The sequence below is a fragment of the Anomaloglossus baeobatrachus genome, chromosome 5, assembly GCF_048569485.1.
Source record: "Anomaloglossus baeobatrachus isolate aAnoBae1 chromosome 5, aAnoBae1.hap1, whole genome shotgun sequence".
NCBI lineage: Eukaryota > Metazoa > Chordata > Amphibia > Anura > Aromobatidae > Anomaloglossus > Anomaloglossus baeobatrachus.
Window position 1 is genome coordinate 5,577,353 of NC_134357.1, and position 15,013 is coordinate 5,592,365.

Here is a 15,013-nt window from a genome sequence, read left to right on the forward strand (position 1 = left end):
TAGCTATGATTAGTTATGCAGATTCTTGTCATGTCACTGCATTGTTACTGTTTTTCTTCTGGTCTTCGAAAACATTTTTTCTTCCTGTATACTACAAATTACAACCTGTCCTCACATTCCCTAATAGCTCAGTGTGTTATTAGATTAGTTTCCCAGTGAAAGGTCACTAGTTGGAATTGAGGAACAGCCAAGAAGAAGATTTTTCGCTAGTGATCTCTCATCAAAGAAAATTGGCGTCAACAAGTCAGCTCATCACAAGGTCTATCAGTTCTAGTGCGACAAACACAGCATTGGAGGTGGCTCTTATGCTACATTAGGCCTCCACAATGCGTCTGTGTGACATTCATTTTCACACTTACCAGAGACAGGGACACATGTAGACCCATTAAAATCAATGGGTCTGCACACATCTGTATTTCACACAGACCATGTGTCCATGTGGAGCACACGCATGTCCATGTGCTTCACGCGGCGACATGTTTGTTTTCTGCCGGCAGCACAGGTGTCACACGGACCGCACACTGATGTGATGAGTGTGACATCAGTGTAACACATACCGGAGAAAACACGGGTGACATAAAATTAAAGAATGTTTATACTTACCTGTCTCCTGTGCTGTGGTCTCTGCCTCTTCTGTTGCTTCCAGGCCCGCTCATTATGTTCATTGCATATTCACTGCACTCATCGCGGACCTGGAAGTAACAGCAACTGTCCTGACCCCAAAATCAAAGTTTTTGTAGTCTAAAGGGCACTTTACACGCAACGACATCGCTAACGAGATCTCGTTGGGGTCACGGAATTCGTGATGCACATCCGGCCACGTTAGCGACGTCGTTGCATGTGAAATGCAGGAACGACCGCTAACGATCAAAAATACTCACCTTATCGTTGATCGTTGACACGTCGTTCTAATCTCAAATATCGTTGCTGCTTTTGGCCGCAGGTTGTTTGTCGTTCCTGCGGCAGCAAACATCCCTGTGTGTGACACCGCAGGAACGAGGACCATCTCCTTACCTGCGTCCACCGGAAAAGGAGGAAGGAAGGAGGTGGGCGGGATGTTACCGCCACTCATCTCCGCCCCTCCGCTTCTATTGGGCGGTCGCTTAGTGACGCCGCTGTGACGCCGTACGAAACGCCCCCTTAGAAAGGAGGCAGTTTCCCGGCCACAGCGAAGTCGCTAGGAAGGTAAGTATGTGTGATGGGTGTTAGCGATGTTGTGCGCCACGGGCAGCGATTTGCTCGTGACGCACAAACGACAGGGCGGGTGCTTTCACCAGCGACATCGCTAGCGATGTCGCTGTGTGTAAAGTGGCCTTAAAGGTATGTGCACATGCTGCATTCTGACTTGACAAATAAACTGCAGCGTTTTGACAACTGAACACTGCATTTGACAAAAAAAAAATACATCTAAAGCACATGCATTTTGAATGCATTTTGGATGCATTTTTGACAGTGCGGTCCCACTCAGCTCTGCTACATCCCCATAGAGCATGGCTGGCTGCGAGACAGAGCCGTGCGATCAGAATGAACTTGGATGAACTTCACCCAACTTCATTGTCATCGCGCGGCTCTGTTTGTGTGCGGCGGCCTGATTTGCGGTCACACGTGAGGGACTCACCGGTGACCGCAAATCCCCTGAGTGACTGAAGCAAGCCATGCAATCAGCAGTGCCGTCACTCAGGTTATCCGCTGCCAGCTGCAGTCCTCCACCCGAGACCACAAATCACCTGAGTGAGGGCACCGCTGATCGCACACTTCAGTCAGTCGGGTGACTTTGTGTCACAGTTGGAGGATCCAGCAGTAGCAGCGGGTAACCTGAGTGATGTCACCGCTGACAGCGCCACTCACTTCAGTTGCTCATGGGACTTGTGGGACCTCGTGTGGATTACGCCGGACCTGGAGGAGTATTTGAGGATTTTAATAAAGTGGTGAAAGAGGTTTTTTTTTTGTCTTTTATTCCAAATAAAGGATTTTTTCAGGTGTTTGTGTTTATTTACTTTCACTTACAGGCTAATCATGGGGAGTGTCTCACAGATGCCTGCCATGATTAACCTAGGACTTAGTGGCAGCTTTGGGCTGCCATTAACTCCTTATTACCCCGATTGCCACCGCACCAGGGCAATTCGGGATGAGCAGGGTAGAGTCCCGAGACCGTCGCATCTAATGGATGCGGCAATTCCAGGCGGCTGATGGCTATTTTTAGGCTGGGGGGCTCCCAATAATTTGGGGCTCCCCATCCTGAGAATACCAGTCCTCAGTCGTGTGGCTTTATCTTGGTTATATAAAAATTGGGGGGGACCGCACGCCGGTTTTTTGTTTAATTATTTATTTATTTAACTGTATGATATAGACCCGCCCACCGGCGGCTGTGATTGGTTGCAGTGAGACAGCTGTCACACAGCGTGGGGGCATGTCTGACTGCAACCAATCGTAGGCGCCGGTGGGCGGGGGAAGCAGTGAATACGAGATGGAATAATGAGCAGTCGGCATTTTCAAAACCTGGAGAAGCCGCCAGAGCAGTGTGACAGACGTGCAGCATTTAAAAAAGCAATGTGCGCGTGGAATTTGCTGACTTTCCTGAGTCATATTTCAAAGGATTGTTGAAAATCCACTTGTGACTTTTAGGATCGCTACTTCCAATAGGTGGCGCTGTGCTAGAGTTTGTCTCCTTTACTGGAGAGACAATTTGAATATTTCCCAGAGGGGCATTGCAGCTATAAGTCCCCTTACCTGGCAGCCAGACTGGCTTGCAAAGTCTCCTTAAGGAGAATAGTGTTCCCCCGTGGTCCCCACATAGCTTTCTCATGAGCCAGATCAGACACCCCCATACTTTGCACTGACGAGGGGCAAGCACCCCGAAACACCGTGTCTGCAAATTGGGATTCTGATCTGGCTTATATATCCTGAGTCATATTTCAAAGGATTGTTGAAAATCCACTTGTGACTTTTAGGATCGCTACTTCCAATAGGTGGCGCTGTGCTAGAGTTTGTCTCCTTTACTGGAGAGACAATTTGAATATTTCCCAGAGGGGCATTGCAGCTATAAGTCCCCTTACCTGGCAGCCAGACTGGCTTGCAAAGTCTCCTTAAGGAGAATAGTGTTCCCCCGTGGTCCCCACATAGCTTTCTCATGAGCCAGATCAGACACCCCCATACTTTGCACTGACGAGGGGCAAGCACCCCGAAACACCGTGTCTGCAAATTGGGATTCTGATCTGGCTTATATATCCTGAGTCATATTTCAAAGGATTGTTGAAAATCCACTTGTGACTTTTAGGATCGCTACTTCCAATAGGTGGCGCTGTGCTAGAGTTTGTCTCCTTTACTGGAGAGACAATTTGAATATTTCCCAGAGGGGCATTGCAGCTATAAGTCCCCTTACCTGGCAGCCAGACTGGCTTGCAAAGTCTCCTTAAGGAGAATAGTGTTCCCCCGTGGTCCCCACATAGCTTTCTCATGAGCCAGATCAGACACCCCCATACTTTGCACTGACGAGGGGCAAGCACCCCGAAACACCGTGTTGCAAATTGGGATTCTGATCTGGCTTATATATCCTGAGTCATATTTCAAAGGATTGTTGAAAATCCACTTGTGACTTTTAGGATCGCTACTTCCAATAGGTGGCGCTGTGCTAGAGTTTGTCTCCTTTACTGGAGAGACAATCTGACTTCTCATAGACTTTGCTGCGGAAGCACAAAGTGCTGCAGTTTAAAGTGCTGCGTAAATGCATGAAAAAAACGCAACGTGTGCACACAGCCTAATTAATAAATGACATTTATTCCCTGGGAACAAAACTCATGTTACACAGTATTATGGAAACTTGGGAAAAAGAAATCAGTGGAACAACAATAAAAAAAATACCAAAGAGACGTCCCGGCCTATGTAACAAACTGGATATTTCACTGGCAATATAAACCATCTAATATAAGAAACCCCCGGGACTAAGAAGACGTCTTCCTCCTCTCTATCGTCTATAAGTGATGATCGTTCTCTCATGGAACAGAACCCTGGAAAAAAAGAAAAACTGTATGAAAGTGTTGCACAGAGGTCGACGTTTCTCCCCTTCCACGCCTCTAGACACGTTCACGACGTGCTTTACATGCATTTATTTGCATGGAAGCTGATTTTGGAGCGTTATTTCCATTGACCAACATCAACGGTCCCTTTCAATACTAAGGAGGAACAAGAAGCCCTCACAATCCTGGAATCTCTGGCATAAGACCTTACAACTTTACATTACAACTAAACATGGCATAAGCTCATAACATCCAGACATTTATATTTATTAAAGTGCTATAGTGCATAAACTATAGGACCAACTAAGGCGGTGGACGAACAAATGGTGCATATGGAAATCAATGCTGGAAAGAGACCAGTATATCAGGGCAGCAAAGGATCCTCACAACGTGCAAACAACATATTGCTGACAGATAACATACCCATTTATGAAAATAACGCTGTCACAAAAAGCCTGACCACAAAGCCCCAACGTACGTTTCACATCTGTTTCAGTAAACTTGCTTCATCAGAGGGAAAGTTAGAAATGACCCAATTACCGCTGACAATCTGGAATTTCTGCAGGCTTTCCACATAGTCTTCGATGAGCGAGGCCGTGTTGTGTCTGCGGCGTCTTCTCTTCTACAGTTACGCCAAGGAGCCCACACTGTTGGTCAATATGCAGTACAATTCCGTACTCTCTCTTCTGAACTTGGATGGAATAATCAGGCTTTGGTGTCCACCTTTTTGGGAAGATTTATCTGGGAGAATCAAGGATGAGCTGGATAGTAGTGACATTCCAGTTTCTCTGGATGATCTTATCTCCTTAGCCACATAGGTCGATCGAAGGTTCCTGGAATGATCCAAGGAAGTCGCCCATGAAAGGAGATCTATGCGTCTGGCTCCAGCCTTCCAGAGACCTTTGGCTCCTCAAGCTTCAGCTTCAGCCCCGGTTCCCGAACCCATGCAAGTGGATATCAAGATGTGCGAATAGCGACGAGGACATTGCCGAGCCTTGGAGTTGTGCTTCTACTGTAGAGGAGCAGAGCACTTCATGCAGGTCTGTCCTTTAAGACCAGAACCCTCTTACCTTAGCTCAGTAGGAGGGGTCTTCTTTGGCGAGAGCAGGTCCTCTTCTTTGTTGGCCTTGTCTGTGTCCATATCATATGGCGGAGTACAGTTCTCTGACATGGCTCATCTGGACTCTGATTCTGTGGGAAGATTCATTCTGTGAATTGTGGTGGAGCATTTCCAGATTCCCATTAGACGCCTTCGGAAGCCTTTGTCTGTGTCGTGCGTGGATGGACTACTCCTGTCTGAACACATACACTTCATCTCTGAGCCTGTGGAACTATGTATAGGAGAAGCGCATTTAGAGAAGATCTCCTTCCTTGTTCTTCCCATTTTGTCTTGACTGTTTCTTCTAAGTCTACCTTGGCTACATGCCTATGAGCCCATTCTGGACTGGAAATCTGGTGAGGTACTCCGCTACTGGCAGAGATGTCACGAGAAGTGTCTGGTTAATGTCCATTCATCCGGGTCTTCTGAAATACAACCTTGTCATCTGGTCCACTCTCCTGCATGTCTGCCAGCTACCATTGCCTTCATCGAGAGGAAAGAGGAATTTCAAGTTGTCCCTGAACCCTCTGTGAGGTTTCTCCTGGTTATCTGTTCCGTGTCCAAGAGGAAGTTTTCAAAACAAAGATCATCCGACCTACCCCTTCCACCAGCCATCTGTTCTTCCATCCATTCTAAGGACATCTTCTTGGAGAAAAGATGTTCTTCTGGCCTGGTGAAGGGGGGCATAAGGGCAAGGGTACTGTAGCACAGGCATCCCTTGCTCCCCTCCCCACAGGGATGTGCACTTACCGCAGTGGCCGGCTCTCACCACGCTATCTAGCTTGCCCTCGGACCCCCACGTGGGGTCTTCCTTGTTCCCCCTCCTGAAACCTGTGTATGTGGCATAGGTCCTCTGGGAATGCTCCTAGAGCGTGCTTCTCTTAAAGGGCCAGTGTGCCAATCCCTGGAAAAGCCTCTCAGCCTATTGAGATCTATCAGTCTGGAAAAGGTTATAAAGCCATTTCTAAAGCTTTGGGACTCCAGCGAACCATAGTGAGAGCCAATGTCCACAAATAGCAAAAACATGGAACAGTGGTGAACCTTCCCAGGAGTGGCCGACCAAACAAACTTACCCCAAGAGCACAGCGATGACTCATCCAAAAGGTCACAAAATACCCCACAACAACATCCAAAGACATGCAGGCCTTGTGTTCATGACTCCACCATAAGAAAGAGACCGCATACAAATGGCCTGAATAGCAGTTCCAAGCCGAAAACCACTGCTGAACAAAAAGAACATAAAGGCTCCTCTCAGTTTTGCCAGAAAACATCTTGATCATCCCCAAGACTTTTTGGAGAACACTCTGTGTATTGACAAGACAAAGGTTGAACTTTTTTGAAGGTGAATCTTCGATTACATCTGGTGTAGAAGTATCACAGCATTTCAGAGAAGGAGCATCATACCCACAGTAAAGTATGGTGGTGGAAGTGTATAGTCTTGGGCAGTTCTGCTGTTTCAGAACCTGGAAGACTTGCTGTGGTAAATGGAACCATGAATTTTGCTGTTTATCAAAAAATCCTGAAGGAGAATGTCCGGCCATCTGTTCCTGATCTCAAGCTGAAGAGCACTTGGTTATGCCGCAGGACAATGAGCCAAAATACAGCAGCAAGTCCACCTCTGAATGGCTTCAGACTCACAAAATGAAGACTTTGGACTGGCCTAGTCAAAGTCCCGATCTAAATCCGACTGAGATGCTGAGGCTGGACCTTAAGAAGGCGTTTCATGCTCGAAAACCCTCCGATGTGGCCAAATTACAACAATTCTGCAAAAATGAGGGGCTAAAATTCTTCCAGAACGTTGTCAAAGATTCATTGCCGGTTGTCGCTAATGCTTGATTGCAGATGTTGCTGCTAAGGGCGGGACAGGTATTAGGTTTAGGGAGCAATCACTTTCATACACCGGGCCTGTAGGTTTGGATTTTTCCCTTAATAATAAAGACCTTCATTTATAGTCTGCGTTCTGAGTTACTTGTGTTACCTGTGTCTAATACTTACATTAGTTTGGTGATCGGAAACATTTAAGTGTGAGAACATGGAAAAGAATAAGAAATCAGGAAAGGGGCAGATACTTTTTTCCCCACTAACCTCTATGTAATGGTATGGATTGTATGTTTCTTTCCTACAGAGGAATTGTGTTTTTATTTTTTCTTGTTTTTACTTAATAAAAATTATTTTTTTTTACGTTTTGGAATTTTCTCACTCTTTCCTTAGGTTTATTACCATAAATCGCTTAATAATGGCATAAACCCCTTTATCGGTCTGCTGGGAGGAGAGTCACTGCGCAGCGTTACTTTGTGGCCACGGCCCGGGTTATATTGGATCTGAAGTTTTTGTGATAATTAGTTTCCCTGCCATCAGCGCCATGAAACATTAGTGAGAGGAGCATCAATAACCCGCAGCCGGCGAGCATTTATTAATACCACCAGCATCCAGCAAAGTAATAACCATTTAGTGCAAAGTGAACATTTGTGCTGCCGATAAACGGCATAAACGCCAAAACCGATCGCCGCTGCCTATAACTCCTAATGTACGCCGAGAACAATTATTAATAATTCAATTTAATTGAAGATGAAATAAACTGCGGTGAAGAGACTGAGCGCGGTCAGGATCTCTGGAGAAACTGCTGCTGTAACCACGGGAGAGACTGTCACTGCAACAACCGAAGATACTGCTGCAACAACAACCGGAGAGACTGTCACTGCAACAACCGAAGAGACTGTCACTGCAACAACCGGAGAGACTGTCACTGCAACAACCGAAAAGACTGCTGCTGCAACAACCGGAGAGACTGTTACTGCAGCAATCGAAGAGACTGCTGCTGCAACAACCGGAGAGACTACAGCGGCAACAACCGGAGATACTGTCACTGCAACAACCGGAGAGACTACAGCTGCAACAACTGGAGAGACTGTCACTGCAACAACCGAAGATACTGCTGCAACATCCGGAGAGACTGTCACTGCAACAACCGACGAGACTGCTGCAACAACCGGAGAGACTGTCACTGCAACAACCGAAAAGACTGCTGCTGCAACAACCGGAGAGACTGTCACTGCAACAATCGAAGAGACTGCTGCTGCAACAACCGGAGAGACTGTCACTGCAACAACCGGAGAGACTGTCACTGCAACAACCGAAGATACTGCTGCAACATCCGGCGAGACTATCACTGCAACAACCGACGAGACTGCTGCAACAACCGGAGAGACTATCACTGCAACAACCGGAGAGACTGTCACTGCAACAACCGAAGAGACTGCTGCTGCAACAACCGGAGAGACTGCTGCTGCAACAACCGGAGAGACTGCTGCAACAACCGGAGAGACTGTCACTGCAACAACCGAAGAGACTGCTGCTAAAACAACTGGAGAGACTGTCACTGCAACAACCGGAGAGACTGTCACTGCAACAACCGAAGATACTGCTGCAACATCCGGAGAGACTGTCACTGCAACAACCGACAAGACTGCTGCAACAACCAGAGAGACTGTCACTGCAACAACCGAAGAGACTGCTGCTGCAACATCCGGAGAGACTGCTGCTGCAACAACCGGAGAGACTGTCACTGCAACAACCGAAGAGACTGCTGCTGCAACATCCGGAGAGACTGCTGCTGCAACATCCGGAGAGACTGTCACTGCAACAACCGAAAAGACTGCTGCTGCAACAACCGAAGAGTCTGTCACTGCAACAACCGAAAAGACTGCTGCTGCAATAACCGGAGAGACTGTCACTGCAGCAATCGAAGAGACTGCTGCTGCAACAACCGGAGAGACTACAGCTGCAACAACCGGAGAGACTGTCACTGCAACAACCGGAGAGACTACAGCTGCAACAACTGGAGAGACTGTCACTGCAACAACCGGAGAGACTGTCACTGCAACAACCGAAGATACTGCTGCAACATCCGGAGAGACTGTCACTGCAACAACCGACGAGACTGCTGCAACAACCGGAGAGACTGCTGCTGCAACAACCGGAGAGACTGTCACTGCAACAATCGAAGAGACTGCTGCTGCAACAACCGGAGAGACTACAGCTGCAACAACCGGATAGACTGTCACTGCAACAACCGGAGAGACTGTCACTGCAACAACCGGAGAGACTACAGCTGCAACAACTGGAGAGACTACAGCTGCAACAACCGAAGATACTGCTGCAACATCCGGCGAGACTGTCACTGCAACAACCGACGAGACTGCTGCAACAACCGGAGAGACTATCACTGCAACAACCGGAGAGACTGTCACTGCAACAACCGAAGAGATTGCTGCTGCAACAACCGGAGAGACTGTTACTGCAGCAATCGAAGAGACTGCTGCTGCAACAACCGGAGAGACTACAGCTGCAACAACCGGAGAGACTCACTGCAACAACCGAAGAGACTGCTGCTGCAACATCCGGAGAGACTGCTGCTGTAACCACGGGAGAGACTGCTGCAACAACCGGAGAGACTGTCACTGCAACAACCGGAGAGACTGTCACTGCAACAACCGAAGAGACTGCTGCTAAAACAACTGGAGAGACTGTCACTGCAACAACCGGAGAGACTGTCACTGCAACAACCGAAGATACTGCTGCAACATCCGGAGAGACTGTCACTGCAACAACCGACAAGACTGCTGCAACAACCGGAGAGACTATCACTGCAACAACCGGAGAGACTGTCACTGCACCAACCGAAGAGACTGCTGCTGCAACATCCGGAGAGACTGCTGCTGCAACATCCGGAGAGACTGTCACTGCAACAATCGAAGAGACTGCTGCTGCAACATCCGGAGAGACTGTCACTGCAACAACCGAAAAGACTGCTGCTGCAACAACCGGAGAGACTGTCACTGCAACAACCGAAGAGACTGCTGCTGTAACAACTGGAGAGACTGTCGCTGCAACAACCGGAGAGACTGTCACTTAAATGAATGGAGGGACTGCTGCTGTAACAACTGGAGAGACTGTCGCTGCCACAACCAAAGTGACTGGTTCACTTCAATACTTTAAATAGTGACTACAGAATGTACTATAAATATTTAGCTGTTTCCGCTGGATTTTGTCTTGCTGGTTTTCCATTTTACTACAGGATGGGGACAAGAATGGGCACATTAATACAGGGTGGGGACAAGGATGGTCATAGTACTACAGGATGGGGACAAGGATGGTCATATTACTACAGGATGGGGACAAGAATGGTCATATTACTACAGAATGGGCACATTACTACAGGATGGGCACATAACTACAGGATGGGGACAAGAATGGTCATATTACTACAGAATGGGCACATTACTACAGGATGGGCACATAACTACAGGATGGGGACAAGAATGGGCACATTAATACAGGATGGGGACAAGGATGGTCATATTACTACAGGATGGGCACATTACTACAGGATGGGGACAAGGATGGGCACTTTACTACAGGATGGGAACATTACTACAGGATGGGTACAAGGATGAGACCCTTACTAAAGGATGGACACATTACCACAGGGGACAAGATGGGCACATCACTACAAGATGGGCATGTGATGGTGGAATATTGTGGATTGTATACCATTTTGTGTGGGTTAATGTTTGGGCGTGGTTCACTGTCCATTCTGTGTTCCTTGTGTGTACATTGTTCTATTTGCAGGTGTAATTCCTCCCTTGTCAGGCTTTTGTTCCTAAGTCGGGGGAGGGGGTGTGAGATCCACCTAAACTCTCTGCTTACCTGAAGAATTGGGCAGAACTTCAAGAGTGAGAGTGAAGCAGGAAGATTGAACCTCTGGGAGAAGCTGGGACTTCTCAGAGAGGTGGGGATATTTATGCCACTACTGGACAATTTTACCCTCTGTTTTGTGGATTATTTGATGGACTTTCTGGATTGCTTGGAATAAATATGCTTTGGATTACTCACTCATCTCTCGCTCTGTTGATCGTGTGATATGGGAGAAGGACCCCGTGACAGGACACATTACTACAGGAGACAAGATGGGGACATTACTACAGGAGACAAGATTAGGATATTACTACAGGATGCACACATTACTACAGGATGGGCACATTGCTGCAAGGGATAAGATGGGCACATTACTACAGGATGGGCACATTGCTGCAAGGGATAAGATGGGCACATTACTACAGGATGGGCACATTGCTGTAGGGGATAAGATGGGCACATTACTACAAGAGACATTGGTGTGCACATTACCACAGGAGACAAGATGGGCACATTACTACAAGATGCACACATTACTATAGGAGACTAGATGGGCACATTACTATAGGATGGGCACATTACTACATGAGACAAGATGGGCACATTACTACAGGATGGGCACATTACTACAGGAGACAAGATGAGGATATTACTACAGGATGCACACATTACTACAGGATGGGCACATTACTACAGGATGGGCACATTACTACAGGGGACAAGATGGGCACATTACTACAGAGACATGGGTGGGCACATTACTACAGGAGACAAGATGGGCACATTACTACAGGATGGGCACATTACTACAGGAGACAAGATGAGGATATTACTACAGGATGCACACATTACTACAGGATGGGCACATTGCTGCAGGGGATAAGATGGGTACATTACTACAGGATGGGCACATTACTACAGGATGGGCACATTACTACAGGGGACAAGATGGGCACATTACTACAGAGACATGAGTGGGCACATTACTACAGGAGACAAGATGGGCACATTACTACAGGATGCACACATTACTATAGGAGACTAGATGGGCACATTACTACAGGATGCACACATTACTATAGGAGACTAGATGGGCACATTACTATAGGATGGGCACATTACTACATGAGACAAGATGGGCACGTTACTACAGGAGACATGGATGGGCACATTACTACAGGGGGGGACAAGAAGGGCACAATACTACAGGGATGTTTGTCAAAATTACTATATTGTGGTAACTGTAAAACAATATCACAAGAACAGGATGAAATGTAAAAAAAAAATAATTCAGAATAAAAGGTGACTTTTTTATCACTAAATATGCGGTCTCATATATAAACTGAAATAAACAAAAAAGTATGTTTTTATTAAAATGAACAAGTGAAAAATGTTCAAAAAAAATGTGATCCAAAGGTGTATAGAAAAATATTTCTGTGCCACTAAAAATGTCACTTTGTCTTGCAAAGAATGCGACCCCCCCAAGTAATTTTTTTTCTATGTGCGGCCCTTATACTCAGCCGAGTTAGAGACCCCTGGATTAGAGGAAGGTTACAGTACAGTGATGGTCTTTCCTCGGCTGCCGGTGGGTCAGACATGGTGGCCGCTCGGTGGCAGCTCATCTCGTGCACTCCTTGTCCCGCTCACATATAATAGCCGCCTTTGTCCGCTGCACACAATCACCCGCTCGGTTCTCTTACAATTAGTCTTGTGAAGCAGAAATCAATCTACAGCATAATGCAAGAAAAAATATAGGTTCCCCGGCGCCTGGCGCCTCATTGTGTGGATCAATGGGGGGACGAACCTGCTGCAGTGACTCCATCTCTGTGCGCAGCGCCTCGTACGCGCCCGCCGCGTTCTCCTCTCTGTAGGATTCCAGCTCTTTCTTCAGCCTGAGTGCAAACAAATAAAGGTTGATGAGGCCGTGATATACCGCGCTACGGGTGGGAATGGCGCTGCTCACACACCACGCCGGGGAGTACACATCTAAAGGGGGTGCTGTACAAACGCCACCTATGTATACGTGATAATCTGCTAGGTACACTCACAGCGTATGATAACTGGCGCACACATACGCCGCAGCGTACTGACCAGCGGGCACAGTCTCTTAGCTTAATTATCTCCGATTCCCCAAGGTTCCAGTTGAAGTGTGGACATTTCCTTGCCGCCCATTGTGTAGCCGGACACTGTGAGATGTGGACGGCTCCATAGGAGCCAGACACTGTGAGATGTGGACGGCCCCATAGGAGCCGGACACTGTGAGATGTGAATGGTCCCATAGGAGCCGGACACTGTGAGATGTGAATGGTCCCATAGGAGCCGGACACTGTGAGATGTGGATGGCCCCATAGGAGCCGGACACTGTGAGATGTGGACGGCCCCATAGGAGCCGGACACTGTGAGATGTGGACGGCTCCATAGGAACCGGACACTGTGAGATGTGGACGGCCCCATAGGAGCCGGACACTGTGAGATGTGGACGGCCCCATAGGAGCCGGAGACTGTGAGATGTGGACGGCTCCATAGGAGCCAGACACTGTGAGATGTGGACGGCTCCATAGGAGCCGGACACTGTGAGATGTGGACGGCCCCATAGGAGCCGGACACTGTGAGATGTGGACGGCCCCATAGGAGCCGGAGACTGTGAGATGTGGACGGCCCCATAGGAGCCAGACACTGTGATATGTGGACGACCCCATAGGAACCGGACACTGTGAGATGTGGACGACCCCATAGGAGCCGGACACTGTGAGGTGTGGACGGCCCCATAGGAGCCGGACACTGTGAGATGTGAATGGTCCCATAGGAGCCGGACACTGTGAGATGTGGACGGCCCCATAGGAACCGGACACTGTGAGATGTGGACGGCCCCATAGGAGCCGGACACTGTGAGATGTGAATGGTCCCATAGGAGCCGGACACTGTGAGATGTGGACGGCTCCATAGGAACCGGACACTGTGAGATGTGGACGGCCCCATAGGAGCCGGACACTGTGAGATGTGGACGGCCCCATAGGAGCCGGACACTGTGAGATGTGGACGGCTCCATAGGAACCGGACACTGTGAGATGTGGACGGCCCCATAGGAGCCGGACACTGTGAGATGTGGACGGCCCCATAGGAGCCGGACACTGTGAGATGTGGACGGCCCCATAGGAGCCGGACACTGTGAGATGTGGACGGCCCCATAGGAGCCGGACACTGTGAGATGTGGACGGCCCCATAGGAGCCGGACACTGTGAGATGTGGACGGCCCCATAGGAGCCGGAGACTGTGAGATGTGGACGGCCCCATAGGAGCCAGACACTGTGATATGTGGACGGCCCCATAGAAGCCGGACACTGTGAGATGTGGACGGCCCCATAGGAGCGGGACACTGTGAGATGTGGATGGCCCCATAGGAGCCGGAGACTGTGAGATGTGGACGGCCCCATAGGAGCCGGACACTGTGAGATGTGGACGGCCCCATAGGAGCGGGACACTGTGAGATGTGGATGGCCCCATAGGAGCCGGAGACTGTGAGATGTGGACGGCCCCATAGGAGCCGGACACTGTGAGATGTGGACGGCCCCATAGGAGCCGGAGACTGTGAGATGTGGACGGCCCCATAGGAGCCGGACACTGTGAGATGTGGACGGCCCCATAGGAGCCGGAGACTGTGAGATGTGGACGGCCCCATAGGAGCCGGACACTGTGAGATGTGGACGGCCCCATAGGAGCCGGACACTGTGAGATGTGGACGGCCCCATAGGAGCCGGACACTGTGAGATGTGGACGGCCCCATAGGAGCCGGACACTGTGAGATGTGGACGGCCCCATAGGAGCCGGACACTGTGAGATGTGGACGGCCCCATAGAAGGCGGACACTGTGAGATGTGGACGGCCCCATAGGAGCCGGACACTGTGAGATGTGGACGGCCCCATAGGAGCCGGAGACTGTGAGATGTGGACGGCCCCATAGGAGCCGGACACTGTGAGATGTGGACGGCCCCATAGGAGCCGGACACTGTGAGATGTGGACGGCCCCATAGGAGCCGGACACTGTGAGATGTAGACGGCCCCATAGGAGCCGGACACTGTGAGATGTGGACAGCCCCATAGGAGCCGGACACTGTGAGATGTGGACGGCACCATAGGAGCCGGACACTGTGCGATGTGGACGGCCCCATAGGAGCCGGACACTGTGAGATGTGGACGGCCC

The 15,013-nt window shown here is 49.1% G+C and overlaps 1 protein-coding gene across 3 annotated transcripts in view; it reads right to left on the reverse strand.

Annotated features, from left to right (window-relative positions):
• Positions 1–3,799: 3,799 nt before the first annotated feature.
• Positions 3,800–15,013, reverse strand: part of CCDC172 (coiled-coil domain containing 172) — a 58,470-nt gene continuing 47,256 nt past the window's right edge. The window contains exons 7-9 of one of the 3 annotated variants that reach the window (XR_012754402.1): positions 12,617–12,704; positions 11,011–11,070; positions 3,800–4,007 (exon numbers count right to left, since the gene is read on the reverse strand). Coding sequence is in view for 2 of the 3 variants with exons in the window: in XM_075352175.1 (XP_075208290.1) it covers positions 3,993–4,007; positions 12,617–12,704 (103 nt within the window). In the remaining variant the exon portion in view is untranslated. The remainder of the gene's footprint in view (positions 4,008–11,010; positions 11,071–12,616; positions 12,705–15,013) is intronic. The other 2 variants (XM_075352175.1, XM_075352176.1) reach the window with 2 other exon arrangements.